This window comes from Kogia breviceps, chromosome 1 (assembly GCF_026419965.1).
Source record: "Kogia breviceps isolate mKogBre1 chromosome 1, mKogBre1 haplotype 1, whole genome shotgun sequence".
Classification (NCBI taxonomy): Eukaryota; Metazoa; Chordata; class Mammalia; order Artiodactyla; family Physeteridae; genus Kogia; species Kogia breviceps.
The window spans coordinates 81,438,004-81,460,646 of NC_081310.1; the positions used below are offsets into that span (position 1 = coordinate 81,438,004).

Below are 22,643 nucleotides of genomic sequence, written 5' to 3' on the forward strand. Positions count from 1 at the left end.
TTAGGGAATGTATGTATTTTGGCAGAGAGCAATGACATAAAACACAATTAGTAGATGAAAAGCTTTTTAGGAGTCGGTGTCTCTCCTCACACAAAAAAGTTCATCTTACATACAAGAACAGGTCATGGACATAGCCCTAATTTCTGTGCTAAAAACAATGAACAAAAATCCCTCACCTAACAAGTTCTTCTAGAACTACTCCAGAAATAAATACTACTCCAAAAATATATATATAAAATAGAACTTCCCTGGTGACGCAGTGGTTAAGAATCCTCCTGCCAATGCAGGGGACACAGGTTCGATCTCTGGTCTGGGAAGATCCCACATGCTGCGGAGCAACTAAGCCCATGGGCCACAACTACTGAGCCTGCGCTCTAGAGCCCATGAGCTGCAACTACGTAGCCCCTGCGCCTAGAGCCTGTGCTCCACAACAAGAGAAGCCACCGCAACGAGAAGCCTGCGCACCACAATGAAGAGTAGCCCCCACTCACCACAACTAGAGAAAGCCCGTGCACAGCAACAAAGACCCAACACAGCCAAAAAAATAAAACAAAAAACAAAACAAAACAATTAAATTTCCTATAAAGATAAAAAAATAGATTAGGGCCTACCTGTAATAAATATACTGGAACTTTGATATACTGGAGCTTTTTTAAAAAAAAATACACATTTTTTTCATTTCATTATCCTGCTGTATCATCAAGGTTCTTATAGCAGAAAACAGATTCTACTCTAACTAGTTTAAAGCAGAAAGTGATTTATTACAGTGTATTAGGGAGTTAAAAGCCATGAAGGTTGTCACTTGCCACTCAGGACATATGATCAGAGACCAGACGTTAGAAACTGCTTCAGCTGCTCCAGCTCCCAAGTGTTGTCACCACTCCCACATTGTTCACTTCTGTATTTGAGGTCTTACATGGGCAAGTGAATATGATGCAACCTAGGTAACATTCAGAACCTTAGCTTCAGGAAGTCTGGGAAAGAGCTTTTGGCTTTCCAGATTCTATAGTACAGGAAGACATGCTAGAAAGGCATTGGAATGAATGTTTAATGAACCAGTGTCTTGAATCTGCCATACCTCCCATGCGTCCTTCTGTGTCTACTCATTACCTAGAGCAGGGATTTGGGGGAGAGAGGTCATAAGACTCTCCTGCAGGAGTGTCAGAGGAAATGTGCAGTTTTTAAAAGCATGTGCAGCATGATAAATAACTATATTTTAAAAACAAAAATAGCTATTTTGAAATTTCACATAACATTAAATAAGTCCCCCAAAGTTAAGAAGCACCAGCATACCAAAAACATTCAAACTCTTATCATGTCATACAAGACTTTCCAAGTCCTGATGACTGCTCTCTTTCTCTATCTGTCCTCCAGTCCTAGCAAATTACTTGAAGTTCCTAGAGCTGTTCTATCAGCATGGACAATGCTTCACATATTGTCTACCTGGAAAATACCTATTTATTCTTTCACTATTCAACTCTTGTCAGTTCCTCTTAGAAGACTTTCCTGGCCATCATTAGGAGATAGTAATTGCTCCTGCCTCAGTGTACTTATATCACCTTTAAAACTTATGATTACTTGTTTCCTTATCCAACTTCCTCATTAACCTGTGAGCTCCCTGAGGTCAGAGTCTTATTTATCTTTGTATCCTTAATGCCTAGCATGGAACCTAGCACATAATTAGTGTTTAATACATATTTATTGAATTAGTGAATGAAAAATAAATTTTTGGTTCTCCAAGGTGGTAGATGAGCTCAAGAATCTAACGCTCTGGGTAGGAATTTAAGATTTGCTAATATGGTCAGCATGCCCATGTCATTGTATGGAAAAATTGGGGGTAGAGAGGCCCTGATAATATAACTCTTAAGCTATTTCAGTAAACCCCCAGAGAGACAGATTTGTTTGTGATACTAGAAATGAGGGACAGTAGTTGTAAAAGGACCCCAGGGCTGCTTACAACAATAGCGCAAGCTCACATGCAGTCCAAAGATGTGACTCTGACACCTTTTTCCAGCTTTCTTCTTATGAGCAGTCAGCTCACGTGACCAGTGCAGCCAGACCATGCCCAAGGCGAGATGAAGACCATCACATCTATTGTACCTTCATCCATCCCTTTTTTAAATTCTGTGGGAATGTCCTGAAGAATACACTGAGAAGAAGAGCTAAGAAGATAGTTTCAGTATTAGTCTTTCTTTTGTGCTCTGGTAAATAAGCATTTTGGTTTTATTTCTGAATGTTCAAGCATCTAATTAATTTGACGCAGTAAGAGAAATAAGTAGGAAGAAAAGTTTAGGCAGTGGCTGAGAAGCAGCCACACGCCTTTTTAGAGCTTTCCCAGGACTCTCCCAACAACCAGTATGGTCTGTTGCTATGGAGACCACAAAAAACCTATAAGACCCAGTCCTTACCTATATGAAAAAATGTCTGTGAAAGTATTCCTTGTGCAGTGCCTGAACCTAGGAAGGTTGGAAGACCTAGTGGGTCTTATTCTTTTCTCTTTTTCTTATTCTCTCTTACTCATTCCCATAGTGGGAATGAGTAAGAGAGAATAAGAAATCATATGAAGCTAGAAGGAATCTCTGCGATTAAATAGCAACAGTGAGATGGTCTTCTGCAAGTCACTTATCCATCTGACTTTCCATTTATGAGCTGGAAAACAAGAATTATAATGATTAACCTTTACTTCATAGAAATGCTGAGATTAAGTAGACAGTATCTAAAGGTACTTAAACCAGAAAAAGATACTTAATAAAGGGACATCACCTTTATTAAGAGAATAAAAGGAGAGGGGACTTTTTTTTCAGTTTTTTATATTTAACAACCTGTATTAATCCCTTGGATTTTTTTTATGTCACTGAGCGATAATAATGTACCCACAGTCTACAAACATTTGTTGAACACCTTCCATGTGCCAGGCAGTAAGAAAAGCAAAGATCAATAAGACATGATTCCTTCCTGTAAAGAGGATGCAAATTCAAGAGATATGTGGAAAGTAGCATCAACAGAATTTGGATGAGGATTTATTCATTCATTTAACATTCTGCAAATATTTATTGAGCACCTAGTTTATATTAAGTGATAGAGATACAACCATGAACAAAATAAACTTGGTTTCTGCCCTCATGAAACTTACAGTCTAGAAGGAGGGACTAAACAGTAAATTGGTAAATATATAAACACATAGCTGCCAATTGTGATTATTGTCATCATGGAGCAAACAGGTTGCTATGATAGAGAATAATGCAGATAAGGATATCAAATTTAATGCAAGGCCTGAGTCAACCTTTCTGAGGAGGTGGTATTCAAGCTGAGATTTAAAGGACAAGATCAAAGGTAGACCCAGCAGGAAGGCACAGGAAACATCATGTAAAGCCCTGAGGTAAAAAAGACTGGTGTATTCAAGAGTGAGTAAGAGACAGAATGGAGACTAGTGGTATAGATTTTTTTATTTGGGTGACTAGATAGCTGAAGATGTCATTTGCTGAGATAAGTAATACAGAAGAAGGAAGATGATTTTAGTTTGGGATATGTTGAATTTGAGTTGCCTGTGTGCATCTAAGTGATATTCAGTAGGTAATTGGATACACAAGTCAGGAACTTAGGAAAAAGGTATGGATTTATCTGTCCTCTTGGAGATAATTTCAGGAATCTGAAAAGTTAGACATCAGCTAAATGCCATTAGGTGAGACTGGGGAAACAGGCAAGATCACCCAAGGAAAATGTATAGACAGAAATGAAAGAAGGAATTCTGGCCCATGCAGAGCAAAAAAAAAAAAAGACTAAGAAAAAGCAAGTAGAGAAGGAAATGGGAAAACCAAGGGAAATTGTAGTATGAAAGCCAAGAAAGGAAAATAATTTTAAATAGGAATGATTCAATGTCATAAATGATTAAATAAAACAAGGATTGGAAAATGTTGTTGAATTTTGCAACCAGAAGAAAATTTGTGACCATATTATAATAATGGCTAAGAGTCCAAGCTCTAGAGCTAGACAGTTTGGGTTTTAATCCTGACTCTGCCCCTTGTTAGCTGTGTGGCCTTAACTAAGTTACTTGACCTCTCTGTGCCTCCATTTCCTCATCTGTAAAATGTGATATTCAATAATATCCACCTCATAGGGTTGTTAAGAGGATTAAATTAATTGTAAGTAGAATACTTAAAACAGTACCTGTTATGTAACAGGTGCTTGGTGAGTGTTACCTATTCTATTGCCATTACAATTATTAATGAAAGTACTTTCATTGGGTGAAGAAGAATGGGTTAAAAGCTGAATTGCAGCCAACTGAAGAATAAATGGAGGTGAAAGAAGCTTGGCTATTAAGGGGTAGATAGAGAAGATTGGTAAATAGATGTAAACTCAAGGCCAAGGACAGACTTTTTCTTAGGAAAGAGACTTGAAACTGAAAGGAAAGAACCAGCAAAGGAAGAAAGATTGAAGATTTGAGAGATAGAGGACAGGAAATGGAGCAAGATTTTGGAGGAGGTGGAAGGGAAATTAGATCAAAAGAGCAGGTAAAGAATTAGATCTTAGATCTAATTCTAATTTTAATTAGATTAATTAAATTTAATTAAAATTTAATTAAAATTCTAATTTTAATTAGATCTTAGATCTAATTTCTAATTAGAAATTAGATCTCAGCTTCAGACACCATCTTGTTCTGAAGGGGGCAAGCTGGAAGGATGATTACAGATGTAAATATTTATAGTAGAATGAAGGTAGTTTATGTCTAATGACTTCTTTCTTATATAATAAGCACATTAGCTAAAAAGAACAGATAGGAAAAATGAGTTAAAGAGTATCTGCTGAGGGGTATGGGGAGAAATGGCTGACCAAGGGCGAGAAAAGGATTCCTTAGTAGTGTGTGATTTCTGTCAAGACTGGAGACCATACACCTGTAATGGCATCAATGTCAGTATGCATTCTAGCAGTTTGGGGCAGCTCAGTCATGGGCACAGGGAAGGCAGGGTGTTAGACTGATCCAGAGTCGGGAGTTTGCAGGATCAGGGCTTCAGGAGAAGAGTAGAGGACTGAAAGTCCTGGAGAGAGAAGTTAAAGCAAACAAGCTTGGAGTCCAAGCTCAGCAAAGAAGGAAGTAGAAGTTCGGAGAAGGCAAAAGACTAGAGACCAGCAGTCATAATGACCTCTAAAATGGTGTAGTGGAAATACAGGCACAAGAGGACTCAAATATTGGAAGTTCAGCTTCAAAGCTAGTAGAATTCCTGAACGGCAGCTCTGGCATTAGGCCTTAGGAGTGGTTGATTCTATCCTAGAAATAAGAAGTGAAAACAAACTTAAACTAGTTTTTTCTGTGACACCAAACTTCCTGAGTTATTCTTAGCATTGCTTTCTCTCATATATCCCCAATACATCAACAATAGCATTTATTTTAACTACCAAGTTGATTTTCAGCCTTCTCAAATAATAGGAAACAATTGATAATTAGAATACAACTGAGTATCTAAAACTCACGTACTTACATTTGAATTACTCATTCTATAAATTCAGCCCATTTATTAGATGCATTATGTGCGTATTGATAGCAAAAATGAATAAGACAAAGGTAGGTAAAGAGCTTATGACATTAGAGGAAAATGTATAGATTGAAGTTAACTATAGCAAGAAGTGGTATCTACTATTTATACTTTTCCAGCAGATTTGCTTTCCTAATTTTTTTGCCAAACCTTTTACTAAAAGTACTACCTTACTTTGTTAGAGTTCACACTACCTTGAATAAATAGGCAATAAGTGTTATTTATAATTGTTGTTATTATTATTATTTTATTATTACCATTACCCAAGAATAGGGATGATTCTGGAAGCACTTGGGATAAGAAGAAAATCAATAGACATATTTATTAGAGAAAAATCTACATATTAATAATTAAAATTTAGCTTATGTAAGTTAGCTAAACATAATGGTTGCTGTTTTCAGTGATGTTTCCTTTTGCTGTGCAGATGAAAGCCGTCTTACCTGTATCACCTGGCATTAATGTGCTTTGATATTTTTAGGGATCTTGTCCATAGAACAACTCATCAGCCGGGTAGGTGTGATTGGAGTGACTCTCATGGCTCTTCTTTCTGGATTTGGTGCTGTCAACTGCCCATACACTTACCTGTCCTACTTTCTCAGGTAACAAGAGTTTTGTCTCTTTTCTTTTTTCCCATTACTTATTGAATACGTATGTCACATCGTGCCACCATCATTAATACTTAAATATTAGATCTATGACACTGCCTTTTTACTCTTCTCTGTCCTTATGGGCATTGACCTAGGAATCTTTCAAATAAGTCTTATCACTTATATTGCTTGCCCTTGTTATTTGTCCTACGTTTATTTATTTTTAAAATGGCAATTTCAATCTGACCTTCTCCACCCCCTTTTCACCCCCACTTTTTAAAGACACATTTTTAGTGGACAGCAATGTGAGCTAGTCTCAACTTCAGCAAATCAGTTCCTCCCAAAAGTAGAACAGTAGATGACAATGCCAAGTTAAAACTGTGCATACACGTATATCCTAAATGTCACTGGATCAAAGTTAAGCAAGTCTATAAGAGAGCTACTTACCTTCCACTTCCCTGAGGCCCCAGAAGAATTAGCTATTAAAAAATGACAACAAAAGCATTTTTGCTTATTATAGTTATTTTAATATTCCTCAGAAAAAATACAGTTCCTTGAATTATAGGGAAACAATTGAGGTTTATGTGTTTCTCCAGCTGCCTTATATTATGCCCAGGGATGGAACCCAAAACTTTGCTAACAGCTTGTGCTTATTATAGGAATGTGACTGACACAGATATTGTAGCCCTGGAACGGCGACTACTCCAAACCATGGATATGATCATAAGCAAAAAGAAAAGGTAAGATATCAGTACATTAATGCTGTTAGAATTTCTCAACAAGGAAATTTGACATGAATTGGTGCTAAATTTCATCTCATTTCATTTTTAAGTTAGGGAACCATCAAAGACGTAGTGTCTAATCTTATGTAAAGAAAATTTTCAAATTCAACCTTAGTTCCTAACTTTAGATAAATTCTCTTGAGGTAAATTTTAGAATAACTTTTATATTTGAAGGTATTCTACACTGGATGTTTTAAAAGTCTATTGTGCTGCATTTTTACAAACTTTTTCATGCCTTATTTCAACTTCCCTTTCTCCAACTACTTTAAAAAATCCTTCAAGTCTTCCAGCTATTGTTGTTGTTTTTATTATTTAAAAACTACTTTTAAAATGTATGTTTTCGAGTGACATTTCTAGAAATCTGTATCACAGTGGGTAAAAGCATAGGCTCTAGATTCAGACTATCTGAATCTGAATCTTTGGCCTACAACTCACAGTGTGACTTTGAGCTAGTTGCTTTATTTCTTTATGTCTTGGTTTCCTTATCTGTAAAATGGAAATAATTATAATGAGTTGACTAACATGTAGAGTTCTTAGAACAGCGAACTATACATAGCCAAGGAAAACTATCTAACTTATTAATAATCTCGGCAGGACAATCATTTGGTTTTAATACTTTGCCTTTATTTATTCATTCATATAGTCATTCACTTAATAATTATATAGAAAGCCTATTTTATGCTAGGCACTGTACTAAATGCTGAATACTACATAGAGATAGAATGATGAACAAGGTAATCAGTTCCTACCTTCATGAAGCTTATTGGTCTACTGTTTTTATTAGAGTTATTAGTACTCATATAAAAATGATGTCAGAAGTTTTAAATTGCATGAGTGTTTTTCCATTTCATGTTTCTTCTTTCAACACTTTACTGTAGTAAGATACATAATCAAGTCAAAGAAGACAATATAAGAGAGAACAATAGACATTAGAATGATAAAGAGGTCCAGATTCACTAACTAATTATTTATCTCCATTTGTATACATCTTTACTAAGGGAGTGGAAGTAGATACACATGTGTTTACTTATATATGTTTTGTTCACATTCATGCTCTACAATTTATTTTACATGAATGAATATGAATGTAGATTTTTAGAATATAACAAGAGCAACATTGTTCAATATTAAAAGATACTTGTATAGGAACATACTATTTTGATTCCCATGATAATTCTCCCTTGTACTATGTTTATTTTATTCATATAGAGATATGAATATAAAGTCATGACCCATGTCATTGTGGATGTGCACTTTTAAGCCATTTCATCACTAGTCATGCTGAGGAATTGGCTCTGATCTATACATGTACCCCTATAGACCTCGTTAAGTCAGGATCTAGGATGGTTTGTGGTCCTGCAGTAGTTCTTACTAATTTGAGTGGCTCCCAGAAGAATCAGCCTCCCAACTTGACCTAATTATCACAGTTCTTTACCCAGTGGAGCTAACAGGGCAGATAGACAGCTAACATGACAACACTGCAACCTTTGAGGTTCATACAATGTCCTTGGTATTTACCAAAATATTGAAAAAATGTTTTCAGAAACACTCATAGTTGCAGAAGAATAGTGACCAGAAAACCATCTTTCAATTTAACAGCAGAGGGCCCTAGTGAGATGACATACACGAAAAATAGCATCTGTTATGCCCAGAAAAGTTGATGGTTGAAAATGGGGGCAGGAAAGGGGCATACTGTCTTCTCACTTGGAACACTGAATAGAGGATAAGGTTTATAGTATTTGGAAAGTATTCATCAAAAACCTAGTTCAGATAGTACAAATATGCTGAGTTAGTGATCAAAGGCTTTCAGCTTTTTTCAGTTTGAGAGAATTAAGTGACCTGTTATTTTGTTTTATTTTTCTGTTGACTTAGATTTTAAAGCTTTTGTTTTGGAGATCTGTGATATAACTGAAGTATAGTCTCTTTTCACAAACAATACTAGTTTTGAAATTGTAGTTTTGTAGAAGATAGAAAATAGAGTTATGCAACTACACACTATGGTATAAGGAAAAGAACTTGAACTAGACAATCACTTTACAAGAAACTTGTTAAGTCATCTTGAGCAAATACTAAACTGTCTCAGTTTTCTCATTTGTAAAATGGTGGGGTTAACTAAAGGGTCTCTAGGATCCCTTTCAACCCACAAATTCTGAATTTATACTTTTTCACACAGCTTATGATATACAAAAACAAAAAACCTAGAGTACATAGAGTATGTAAAAGTTAATGCAAGCTATTACTATGAGGAAAAACCTTATCTCTACCCTTGAATTAGAAACAGGAAAAATTGTTAAAAACAAATATTCAAAGGCAATGGAAAATGAACAGAGACAGGCAGAAATATGAAGAGTGTCAGGTAATTGCATGTTTGTGGTTTTCTTGCCTCGGGGTGCTCTTCAACCACTGCCCACTCAAGTATACAGATTGATAGAGTTCAAATCAGCAGAGTAACTGGAAAATTTAAAGGGAAAATTTTGGAAGCAAGATAGATGCAGAAGGACTGAGATCTACAATCTATATATAAACGCTGCCCAAATTCCTGCCTCATCACTAAAGTATGCATGTGTAGAGGAAATACCAGAGAGCTGAGAAGTAGGCAGAAACTAGAAAGGGGTGTACCCTTGAAAGACAGCATTGCCTATTAATGAGATTTGCAAGTTTGTTGTGTCTTTGACTGAGTGCATTGTCTGAACAGTATGTAAGTTAGACATTGTTGGATGACAGAAAGTGACAGGTATGTAAGTTAGGCAAGTTGGATGACAGAAAGTGAAATTCTTACTGGCTTGAGGTGTCAGAAGGTAGAACTCAGGACTGGCAAAGCAATTAGAAATTTAGGAGGGATCCCTAGAAACAAAGGGACCACAGAGAGGGTAAGCAAGGCCTAAAACTGATTATAAAATCTGCCCCAATTCTTTGTTGACCACTAACCTTCTCAGGCTCAGAGGAAACCACCAGAGAGTCAAGCTAAAGAAAGAGCCGCTAAGAGTTGAAAAACTGAGCAGAAACCATTAGTTACTGCACACAGTAAATATGACAGTTTCACATTTTGAGTCCAGGTAAATTAACTGCTTAGTAGAACAAAAAAAAGAGCAGTCCTCAGAAAAATAAAACAGATACCAAAGCCACTAAAACATAATAGATAATAAAATAGAAACTATATTTTGAAAAAGAAACAAAGGAAAATTCAAACCTGAAAACTACAGTAACTGAAATGAAAATTTTACTATGTAGGCCTAGCAGAGTTGAGATGGCAGAAGAAAGAATCAGTGAACTTGAAGGCAGATCAATAGAAATTATTCAGTCTGAAGAATAGAGAAATCAAAGATGGAAGAAAAATGAACAAAATCTCAGGATGAAGCAATATCAAGCAGTCTAAATACTTGTAGTTGGAGTCCTAGAAGAAGGAGAAAGGGGCTAAAAAAGTACTTGAAAAAATAATGGCCAAAAGCCTTCCAAATTTGGTGGAAAACATTAATTTACAGATCTAAGAGTCTTAAGTAGGGGAACCACAAAACTACACCTAGGTTTATATAGTCAAATTGCTAAAAGATGAAGAAAAATCTTGAAAGCATCAAGAGAAAAATGCTAAATATAGGGGAACAACGAAAAAAGTAATGGTTGCTGAACAAGGTTGTAGGATACAAAGTAAACATACAAAAATTAATTATATTTTTATATTACTAGAAATTAAAAATACAGTACAAATTACAGTCACTCAAAAAAATGAAATACTTAGGTATAAATCTAACACAACATGTACAGGACTTATATGCTGAAAACTATGAAGTGCTGATGAAAGAAATAAAAGGTCTAAATAGAGAAACATACCATGTTTAATAAACTGGAAGACTCGACATAGTAAAGATGTTAATTCTCCCCACATTGATGTACACGTTTAACATAAGTCATTTCAAAATCCCAGCAAGATTTTTTGTAGATACACACAGAATTATTCTAAAGTTTATATGGAGACACAAAAGTACTAGACACTTTTTCAAAATAGCTAAAACAATTTTGAAAAAGTAAAATGAACAGTATCAGTCTATCTTGATTTCAAAACTTATTATACAGCTATAATCAAGGATTATATTGGCAGAGGTATAAACACATAGACCAATGGAGCAGAATAGAGGACTCAGATCAACAGAAAAATGCCCAACTAATTTTTTACAAATTTGCAAAATCAATTCAATGGAGGAAAGATAGCCTTTTCAACAAATGGTGCTTGAACAATTGGACATCCATAGATTTTTAAAAAATGAATCTCAGTCTAAGTCTCACACCTTATACAAAAATTAATTCAAAATGTAAAACTATAAAACTTGGTAGAAAAATAGGAGAAATATTTGAAATCTAGGGCTACACAAGAGTTCTTAGACTTGACATCAAAAGTACAATTTATAAAAGGAAAAATTGATAAATTGGGCTTCATCAAAGTGAAAAAATTTCACTCTGTGAAAGACCCTGCTAAGAGGATGAAAAGAGAAGTTACAGACTGGGAGAAAGTATTTGCAAACCACATATCTGAGAAAAAACTAACTTTCAGAACTTAGAGAAAAAATAAATCAAACAGTCCAGTTAGAAGTTGGGCAAAAGACCTGCACAGACATTCACTGTACATGTTGTATAAGTGGCAATTAAGCACATGAAAAGGTTTTTAACATCATTAGCCATTAGAGGAATGCAATTAAAACTGTGAGCTATTACTACATACCTATTAGAATGACCAAAATAAAAATTAGTGGCAACAACAAATGCTAGTAAGGATGCAGAGAAACTGGATCACTCATACATTGCTGCTTAGAATGTGGAATGGTATAGTAACTCTGGAACACAGTTTAGCAGTTTCTTAAAAAACTAAACATGCAACTATTACACACCATAGCAATTGCATTCCTGGGTACTTTTTCCAGAGGAATGAAGACTTATCTTCACACAAAAATTTGTGCCTTAATGTTTATAGCAGTTTTATTCATAGTAGCCAAAAATGGAAATAATCCAGATATCCTTTAAAGGATAAATGGTTAAAGTGCGGTTTATCCATACCACAGAATACTGCTGAGTAATAAGAAGTTACGAACTACTGATAGATGCAACAACCTGGATGAATCTCCAGAAAATTATGCTGAGTAAAAAAGCCAATCCACCAAGGGTACATACTATTTATATAACATTTTTTAAATGACAAAATGGAAGTGGAAACAGATTCGTGGCTGCCAGGGGTTAAAGAAGGGCTGGGGGTGGGAGGAGGAAAGTGGGCTATACAAGGGCAACATGAGGGATCCTTGTAGTAATGGAAATGTTCTGTATTTCAACTCTATAAGTGTCAGTATCCTCGTTGTGATATTGTACCTACAAGATTTCCATTGGGGAAAGGTGGGTAAAGGGTACATGGTATATCTGTATTTTTTTATAACCCCATGTGGATTTACAGTTATCTCAAAAGAAAATGTTTAATTAAAAAAGTAATTGCTGACTTCCAACCAGAAGCGATGGATACCAGAAAACTGGCGAATGGCGTATTTAAACCATAGTAAACATTTTCAGCTTCTTTACGTGCAAACTACCTCCAAGTACATACTTCTCCTAGTGATTACCTCTTTGCCTGTTGTGGGACCACAATGCAGTGTCTGTCATCTTTACATGTTCAAGAGGTTCCACTCCACAGCCAGTCATTATGTTTACTGTATTATAGACATTGAAACTAAGGACCACAGAAATGCGCTTCTGTGCGCCCTATCTCCTCTGCCTTCCTTTAATCCAGCATGGTAGGTTGATGTAAATTAGTAGGATAGAACCTCTTCCCTTTTGCTCCAGCTTTCCCAACTATGAAAATAGGAAAACTAAGACTTATGAGTCTCGCCAAGTCAAAATCTCCCTAGGTCTGAGCCTCTTCTTGGCTGTTCTACATCTTCCGATAATGCTGAGTTACAGTGAACATGTGTAATTAAAGGAAAAGGCAGAAGGAGCTAATACAACTTGGGAGCTACATTCCATTTACTCAGTATCCTGGTAAAGGTCATTTTAAGGAGGAAACAGTTAAGTCAGTGTGGCTAACACACTTAATACTCTTTATTGTTAATATCATTTTAGCCAATGGCTTAAAGAATTTAGCCCACAAAAATACCATTTGGTATTTGGTACCATTGGTTCTATTTGTATTGGTCCTAACCATGAATACCAATGCTGCTGCTTTATCCTTACCACTTCTACCTCTTGTCATCCTTTTGAGGTTAACCTTGAGTTAAATTTTTCTTTAGTTCTACAACTCTTGTTATTAGACTCATTCTGGTTTATTTTAAGCCTGTAGGCCTTGGCCTATTGTACTCTTCAAGTAGCCATTTATGCACAAATGATCTATTTTTCCTCACAAGGACCCTATTCTATGTGGTGGGCTGGAACTTGCCAGCAGCCACCACTGAGGCTGTAGGTCCTTCCACAGACTGACAGGACAAGAGGAAGGACAAGTTTTCCATTGATTTATTCGGTAGTAGGGGGAGACTGTCATTAAAGGGAGAATGGTATTTTAGAAGAGGCCAGGTTTATGTGATTTTCTGAGGTTTTTGTTTGTTTTTCTTTTGTCTGCTTTTAAAAAGGAAAGAAAAAAACATTTATTGAGTTCCTACCCTGTACCTGATCCTTTAGCTAGGCATGTTAGCTATTGTTTTATTTTGTTTTTAAATGATAATGGTAATAATTAAATATATTATTTCATTGATCTTCACTATCATCCAGAGATGAGGAAATGAAAACTCTAAGGTCTCACAGTTTCCAAGTTGTAGAGCCAGTCCTCAAATTTATTGCCTACTCCAATTCTGTGCTCCTTCACCTATTCCACATTTCTTCTGGGAGTGTATGCTTTTCCCTCAGTTGTAAGCAGTGGAAAAATGGGACTTCAGAATTTGAATCCTTCCCTGAACAGCTCAGCAAATGAAAGGAGCAGTTATGAGACTGGAAAGCGGATGAGAATGGACTGCGAGGGTCCACGCTTCCTTGCTGAGGTTTTATATTTTATTTCAGGATGGCAATGGCACGGAGGACTATGTTCCAGAAGGGGGAGGTGCATAACAAACCATCAGGATTCTGGGGAATGATAAAGAGTGTTACCACTTCAGCGCCAGGAAGTGAAAGTATCCTTTATCCCTCTGCTTGATTCTTTTTCTCAACTCTGGACCAAGGGCACAAGAAAAAATAGTATTGGGATATTCTCTTCTAAGATACCTGACTGCAACAGAGTTCAGCTGGCCAGAGCTGGGCTTAGGAAATACAATGTGTACAGTCATCTTTCCAACAGCCATAGAAGATCATAAAATAATAAAACCATTGTCTTTGAACTGAAGGGGTCCTAACATGTCAGTCTTTCCATTTTACAGATGAGAAAATAGACCCAGAGAAGTTGTCACACAGTGGCTTGTGGCAAAGATAAGACCAGAACTGTGGTCTCCTCAGTTCTTTCCACTACACTATTGTATTTCCCACCTCTGAAAAACCACCACAAAACAATGCCTCCCCCAAATGGATGGTTTGTATATGAGATTGTAAGGGCCCATTTCTAAAGCAGTCAGTTTTAGAAACAAACAAATTTTAAGCAGCTCTGTATCTCCAGTGACTTTTTGGTTTAAAGAATCAAGGAGATTGGGATAATGGACTTGTCTTGGCCCAGCTGGTTGCAGTGTTAAACTGATTCCCAAACTGAGTAACCAAATCTGTTTGTGGCTACCAGGTTATTAAGCCAGAATTTGGGGTGGGGGACTATAGGTGAAATAGCATATTCCTGCTTCATTCTCCGGCCTGAGGAAGAACAGATTCCCCTGTGCCTCAATTGGAGGAAAAGAATGTAACCTATTCTTGCTATAAATTATGATATATCTTTCTGGCGTAAACTGCAGGTAAGAATTAGAAAAAGAAAAAACAAAAGTAGGATGACCACAGGAGAGAGAAAAAAAAGATGACTTTAAATCCATTTCTCATCTCCTATTTCCAGACAGAGTGCTAAGGGGTAAAATGATGAGCAGATGATAGCCTCTCTCCTCAAGGAGCTTACTGCCTAATCATGGAAGAGCCAAATGTGTAACTCATTAAACTGCGTTATTCAATGGCCTGGACCATGCCAACAGCAACCACTACTGAGGAAGGAGCTGAAGGGCATTTGCTGATTTGGGTAATAGTGGAAAACTCAGAGTGGAGGGAGGATTTGGATTAAAGCCAATGCTTCTGTTTTAGAAGGGGCTGTCTCTACTATTTTTATTGCTTAAAAATTCATAAAGACCAAAGTTTAGGTTTAAGCTATCTTAGCAACGCTAAGTCAAGTCAAAAAAGTATCGGGATTATTTAAGATCTCTGAGTCCTTTCCTAAATGGAGAGGATGATCACACGACCTCACTGAGTTCTTCGAAAGTGGCATAGCGTAATGGAAAGAGCAGACCTTGGAGTAAGGCAGATCTGACTTTGCTTCCATGCCTATTAGCTGTGTGACTTTGAGCAAGTTATTTGACTCTCTGAGCTTTACGTTCCTTATCTGCAAAATGGATAATAACACCTATCTCATGGGATTGTTGTAAATAATAGAAGATAATATCTGTAAAGAACTAAAGAAGGTAATGTCTATAAATCCCAGCCTGTATTAGAACTCAGTAAACATTAGTTCCCTTCCCTAACATTGTATTTATTCAGATATTTCAGGAGAAAACTTTGCTATATTATAGGTGTTTTTCTTACTATGTAACCTTTTGAGATTCCAAAGATTACATTTGACTTAATCTAACTAGATAAAGCAAAAATAAATAGAACCATCTTCTGAGCCATTTGAGCTAGTGAGAAACTGAGAGGTAGGTGTTTGGTGGTGATGCTCTTGATGGAAAAGCTTTTATACACCTGTGTCTGAGGTTGGAAAAATTGTTCTAAAGTAGTACTGCTGGCTATAAACAGGAAATTGAAAATATGGGCAGTTCCTAGAACCCACTGTAGAAGAAACCAAAAGCATATGCTTTCTTTATTGCTATTCCTTGAAACTTCTATGTGATTTAAACCTTGATGCCCATTTTGTGCCAGATCTTACTCTTATTCAACAGGAAGTGGATGCTTTGGAAGAACTAAGCAGGCAGCTTTTTCTGGAAACGGCTGATCTATATGCTACCAAGGTACAGAGCAAGGAAACTGAAGTGTGGTTTTTACTAATATGATTGAAGAGAGAACAAGACTAAATAGCTTTTTAGCATCCTCTATAGCCAAGCCATGTAAGAGGCACCTTATAGCTTCAATATCAGCCATGAAGCACTGATGGCTGCACTCTTTGTGACATTGCTCCTACCAGTAGCAAAACCCTTAATGGAACACTCTCAAAAATAGAAATTAGTGGGATAGTCAGAAGAGGCTTTTAATCATCTAGGAAGGTGGCACACACCACTTCCTATTGATGATCCAGGATCAAGAGGGTAGCTCCTATGGTAGCTCCTCTGTTTTTTATTCTCTTGCAAGTTAGTAATAGTGTAAGAGCAGTAAGACACCAATCTGCCGTGGTCTAGCCCTATTTTAAAGGATCCGGATCAAGAAGGGACCTAACTACAAGAAGTAACTTTCCTTTGTACACCTAAAATGCAATGTAATTTAAATATGCAAAAATCTATTAGTTAAGGTTGTTCAAACTATTTTAATCCTTTTTGAGGATTATTTCACAGGAATAGCCATGTAGGATAGAGGTAAACATAGGCTTTGAAGACAGATAGACCTGAGCCTAACTTCCCTTACTCACTAGCTCTGCAACCTTAAGCAAGTTATTTAACCTCTCTAAGCCTCTGTTTTCTCATCTGTAAAATTAAAGAGAACATATCTCATAAGAGTTGTTATGAAGGTTAAAGTAGATAATGCATATAAGGTGTTTATCCTAATTTCTGGCTTAAAGTAATCATTCAATAAATTTTTCCTACTACTACTATTACTGTTATTTTAATATTATTATTATTATCATGTATGGTTTTAATTCTTAGCCTGAACAGTGATTCATAGAAGCAGGAATTTTGTGGAATATAAATGTAATTTTGCTGAGTCTAACCATGTTTTGTGTTTGTTTTCCCTCAGGAGAGAATAGAATACTCCAAAACTTTCAAGGGGAAATATTTTAATTTTCTGGGTTACTTTTTCTCTATTTACTGTGTTTGGAAAATTTTCATGGTAAGTATATTATTTTTAATTGTCAGGATTTAGGTGATTTTCCCTGGTAATGGCAGAGAGAGAAAATTGAGTTCGGTTGAGACATTGAACTAAATTCCAAATCCATCTGAGTCAATAGAAAATGTGATCTTTCACATCTCTGAGCCTCATTTTTTCACCCTCTCCTTTTTGGGTCACCTAGAAGAGGGAGGTTTCATTTTTCTTCTGTCAGAAATCATGAATAAGTTCTTAGATTATGAAATATATGAAGAGTGAATATTGAAGTTTCTTATTTTACACCCTGCTTTCCATATTACGCATGAGTACGTGACTGTATATAATGCAATTCCTACCTTCAGCTCAGAATAGAAACCACCTGTCCTTTTTAATAATCTGTATATACCCAAAAAAGTAAATTCTAAAACATATTTCTACAGATAAATTCATCTTCTGTGCTTACAGCTCTTATTCTTTTGTGGCTCTCCCTTAACGCTCTATTCTTTATGTGCATTATGTACTGCATTATTTGTCTTTACTTGTGACTCATCTGCAGGTATTAATGGATTTCAGTGTGATTATAGAAAAGGCTGATTTGACGTTCTAGTTTGGTCACTTTCCCACTGGGCCTGTGCTTGCACAAAGAGGAGCTTTGTCAGCTTGTTAGTTAATTTTGATCAGTGTAGGTGAATGGAGGATTCTGGATTTAACAGATCTAATGTTATAATAAATTGATGTTACTACCCATTCAGATGACATTTTAAAATCTTGATTCATTCAGTGGGAGAGGATAAATGAAGATAGTGTATTCAGTTAACTAAGCTACTAAAGGCTTTTCCTGAGATGCAGCCTTTAGGAGAGCATAATATTTTTAACGGTTTTATTGATATATAATTGACATTCAACAAACTGTACATATTTAAAGTATACAATTTGGTAAGTTTATATATATACCTGTGCAACAGCCATCACCACAATCAAGATAGAGAACATATCCATCCATCACTTCCAAGAGTTTCCTCAGGCCCCTTTGTAATGCCTCTCTATTCCTTTTCATTGCTGAGTAGTGTTCCATTATATGGATGTGCCACAATTTGTTTATCTGTTCGCCTGCTGATCGATATTTGTTTGTTTTCAATTTGGGGATATTACAATAAAGCTGCTGTGAACATTTGTGTACAAGTCTATATTTGGACATAGGCTCTCTTTTCTCTTGGGAGAAAGCATTTAAGTATAGAATGGCTGGATTATATGGCAGATGTATGTTTGACTTTTGAAGAAACAGCCAAACTTTTCCAAAGAGGTTGCACCATTTTATATTCCCACCTGCAGTGTTTGAGAGTTTCAGTTATTCCACATCTCACCAACACTGTGTAGTCAGTCTTTTTAATCTTAGATGTTTTAATAGGTATGTTTTAATCATTTTAATTTGCATTTTCCTAATGTCTAATGAGGTTGAACAACTTTTTATGTGCCTTTTTGCCACCTGTATATCCTCTCTGGCAATGTATCTATTCAAATTTTTTTGCCAATTTTTTAATTAGGTTATTTTCTTTTTATTGGGTTTGAGAGTTTTTCAATATAGTCTGGAAGCCTTTTATCAAATATGTGATTTTCAGATATTTTCTCCCAGTCAGTGGTTTGGCTTTTCATTCTCTTAGCAGTATCTTTCAAAAACCAGAAATTCTTCATTTTGATGAAGTCCAATTTATCTTTTTTTTCTTACTATGGATTATGCTTTTGGCGTTGTAGCTAAGAAATCTTTGTCAAAAGATTTGTCACAAAGATTTTTTTTTTTTTTTTTTTGCGGTACGCGGGCCTCTCACTGTTGTGGCCTCTCCCGTTGCGGAGCACAGGCTCCAGACGCGCAGGCTCAGCGGCCATGGCTCACGGGCCCAGCCACTCCGCGGCACGTGGGATCTTCCCGGACCGGAGCACAAACCCGCGTCCCCTGCATCGGCAGGCGGACAGACTCTCAACCAGTGCGCCACCAGGGAAGCCCAAAGATTTTTTTTCATATGTTTTCTTCTAGAAATTTTATAGTTTTAGGTTTTACATTTAGGTCTATGATCCATCTTGAGTTAATTTTCTAATATGATATTGGAGTATGAATCCAAGTTCATTTTTTTCATATAGATAGCCAATTGTTCTAGCACCATTTGTTGAAAAGAGTATCCTTTCTCCATTGAGGTGATTTTGCAATTTTGTCAAAAACTAATTGACCATATGTGTGTGGGTCTGTTTCTGTACTCTTTTTTCCTATTGAGATTTATATGTGTCTTATATATTTACTTCTGCCCATACCACACTGTCTTGATCAATGAGTTTTCCAACTCATGAGCATGGTACAACTCTTCATTTATTTAGATCTTCTTTAGTTTCTCTCAACAGTGTTTTATAGTTTTTAGTGTACAAAACTTTCATCAGACTTATCTCTTAAGTATTTAACATTTTGATGCTATTATAAATGAAAATGTTTTTATAATTTTAATTTCCAAGTGTTACTAGTATATAGATATACAATTGATTCTTGTATATTGATTTTTTTTAATTTATTTTTTGCGGTACGCGGGCCTTTCACTGCTGGGGTCTCTGCCACCGCGGAGCTCAGGCTCTGGAGGCGCAGGCTCAGCGGCCATGGCCCACGGGCCCAGGCGCTCCGCGGCATGTGGGATCTTCCCGGCCCGGGGCACGAACCCTCGTCCCCTGCATCGGCAGGCGGATTCTCAACCACAGTGCAACCAGGGAAGCCCTGATTCTTGTATATTGATCTTATATTCTGCAACCTTGATAAACTCCCTTATTATTTCTAGAAGCTTTTTATAAATTTCGTAGGATTTTTCTACATAAACAATTCCATCCTACCTTTCTTCTTCTCCTCCCCCAGCCCTACTGCACTGACCAAAGCCTCCAGTTACAGAGTTAAATAGGGCAGTCATCCTGATCTTGTTACTGATCTCAGGGGGAAAGCATCCAGTCTTACACCATTAAGTATGATGTTAGCTGTCGGTTTTTCCTAGGTGCCTGTTATCAGGCTGAGGAATTTTCTTTTATTCATAGTTTCTTGAGTGTTTTTAATCATGAAAGCATGTTTGATTTTGTCAGATGCTTTTCTGCACCTATTGAGATGATCATATGGTTTTTCTTTTTTAGTGTGCTAATATAGTGAATTACATTAATTTTTGAATATTAAACTGACCTTGCATTCCTGCAGTAAACTTTACTTGGCCATGATGTATTATCCTTTTTATATTTTGTTAGATTTAATTTACTAAAATTTTGTTAAGAATTTGTGCATCTATGTTTATGAGGAATACCAGAATGTAATTTTCTTGTTAATGTCTTTGGTTTGGGTGTCGAACCTTAGAGAATAAGTTGAGAAGTGTTTCTTTCTCTTCTAATTAGCAGAAGAGTTTGTGTGGAATTGTTATTATTTCTTTCTTAAATGTTTGGTGGATTTCATCAGCCAAATTCATCAGCCAAAAACTCCAGGTCTAGAGTTTTCTTTGCAGAGAGTTTTTTAACTACAAATATAATTTCTTTAATATTTATAAAGTTTATTCAGGGTTATCTATTTCTTCTTGAGTGAACTTTTGTACTTGTGTCTTACAAAGAATTTATCCATTTTTATTGAAGTTGTCAAATTTATTGGCATAAGATTGTTCATAGTATTCTCTTATTATCCTTTTAATATTTATAAAATCTGTAATGATGTCACCTCTCTTTCTCTTTTTATGTAACAGCTTTATTGAGATATAATTCACATGCAATATAATTCACCCATTTAGTGTACAATTCAGTGGTTTTTAATATTCACAAAGTGTGTAACCATCAACAGAATCAATTTTTATCACCCCGAAAAGAAATCCCATACTCACTAGCAGTCATTCCCTATTTCTCCCCCAGCCTCAGGCAGCCACAAATCTATTGATACTTTCTGTCTCTATAAATTTTCCTATTCTGGATATTTCATGTAAATGGAATCATACAATGTGGTCTTTTGTGATTGGCTTCTTCACATAATGTTTTCAATGTTCATCTATGTTGTAACCTCTATCAGTACTTCATTCCTTTTTATGACTGAGTAATATTTATTTCCTTATATGGATATACCACATTAATTTAAATTATCCACTTATCAGTTGATGGACATTTGAGTTGTTTCCACTTTTTGACTGTAAATAATGCTATTGTGAGCATTCATGTATAAGTTTTTATGTGTACAGATGTTTCATTTCTCTTAGGTATATACCTATAGGGGTAGAATTGCTGGGTTATACGCTAACTATATGTTTAACCTTCTAATAAACTGCCAAACTACCAGGCTGTTTTCCAAAGCATCTGTACCAATTTACATTCCTGCCAGCAATGTGTAATGGTTGCAATTTCTCCACATCTTCTCCAACACTTATTATCTATCTTTTTAATTATAATAATTTTAGTGGATGTGAATTGATATCTCTCTAATTCTTGATATTGATAATGTGTGTCTTTTCTCTTTTTTTCTGATCAGTCTCTATAGAAGTTTATCAATCTTATTGAACTTTTCAAAGAACCAGCATCTGGGTTAACTGATTTTTCTCTGTTGTTTTTCTAGTTTCTACTATTATTTCTCTTCTGCTTTTTTGGGCTCTTCTTTTTCTAGTTTCTTAAAGTGGAAACTAAGATCATTGGTTTGAAACCTTTTTTTAAATATAGGTGTCTTAATGCTATAAATTTCTTGCTAAGCACTATTTAATTGCATCTCACAAAATGCAGCTTTTTTGATATTTTCATTCAGTTCAAAATACTTTCTGATTTCCTTTTTTTTTTTTTTTTTTTCCGCTGTACGCGGGCCTCTCACTGCTGTGGCCTCTCCTGTTGCGGAGCACAGACTCCGGACGCGCAGGCCCAGCCGCTCCGCGGCATGTGGGATCTTCCCGGACCGGGACACGAACCCGTATCCCCTGCATCCGCAGGCGGATTCTCAACCACTGCGCCACCAGGGAAGCCCTGATTTCCTTTTTGATTTCTTCTTTGACTTGTGGGTTAGAAGTATGTTATAAAATATTTGGGGATCATCTGAATATCTTTCTTGTTTTTTTGAATATCTTTCTGTAATTGCTTTCTAATTTAATTTCATGTGATCTGAGAATATACTTTGAATCTTTTTAAATTTATTGAGACTTGTTTTCTGACCCAGAATATGGTTAACCATGGTTAATCTTCTATCTACACTTGAATAGAATGTGTATTCTACTCCTGTTGGGTGGAATGGCTTGCAAGTGTCAATTAGGTCAAGTTGGTTGATAGTATTGTTGAAGTTTTCTGTACTCTTACTGATTTTCTGACTACTTAATTACTGAGAGAGGGGTGTTGAAATTTCCACCTATTGTTGTGGATTTACCTTTTAAAAAATTCTATCCTTTTTTGCTTCATGTATGTCATGTAGGGTCATTATGTGCCCCTTGTTGAAATGATTCTTTTACTCTTATGAAATGACCCTTTTATTTTTTGCTATGAAATCTACTTTGTCTGATATTAATATAGACATTCCAGCTTTCTTTTAATTAGTGTTAACATAATATATCTTTTTCCATACTTTTACTTTTAACCTA

At 36.0% G+C, this 22,643-nt stretch overlaps 1 protein-coding gene across 6 annotated transcripts in view; it reads left to right on the top strand.

Annotated features, from left to right (window-relative positions):
• The window catches only part of GPR89A (G protein-coupled receptor 89A), a 47,015-nt gene that overhangs the window by 17,374 nt on the left and 6,998 nt on the right, over positions 1 to 22,643 (top strand). For all 6 annotated transcript variants that reach the window (XR_010840795.1, XM_067034756.1, XM_059048145.2 and 3 more), the window contains 5 exons: positions 6,010 to 6,130; positions 6,778 to 6,858; positions 13,921 to 14,030; positions 15,952 to 16,040; positions 16,978 to 17,070. Coding sequence is in view for 5 of the 6 variants with exons in the window: in XM_067034756.1 (XP_066890857.1) it covers positions 6,010 to 6,130; positions 6,778 to 6,858; positions 13,921 to 14,030; positions 15,952 to 16,040; positions 16,978 to 17,070 (494 nt within the window). In the remaining variant the exon portion in view is untranslated. The remainder of the gene's footprint in view (positions 1 to 6,009; positions 6,131 to 6,777; positions 6,859 to 13,920; positions 14,031 to 15,951; positions 16,041 to 16,977; positions 17,071 to 22,643) is intronic.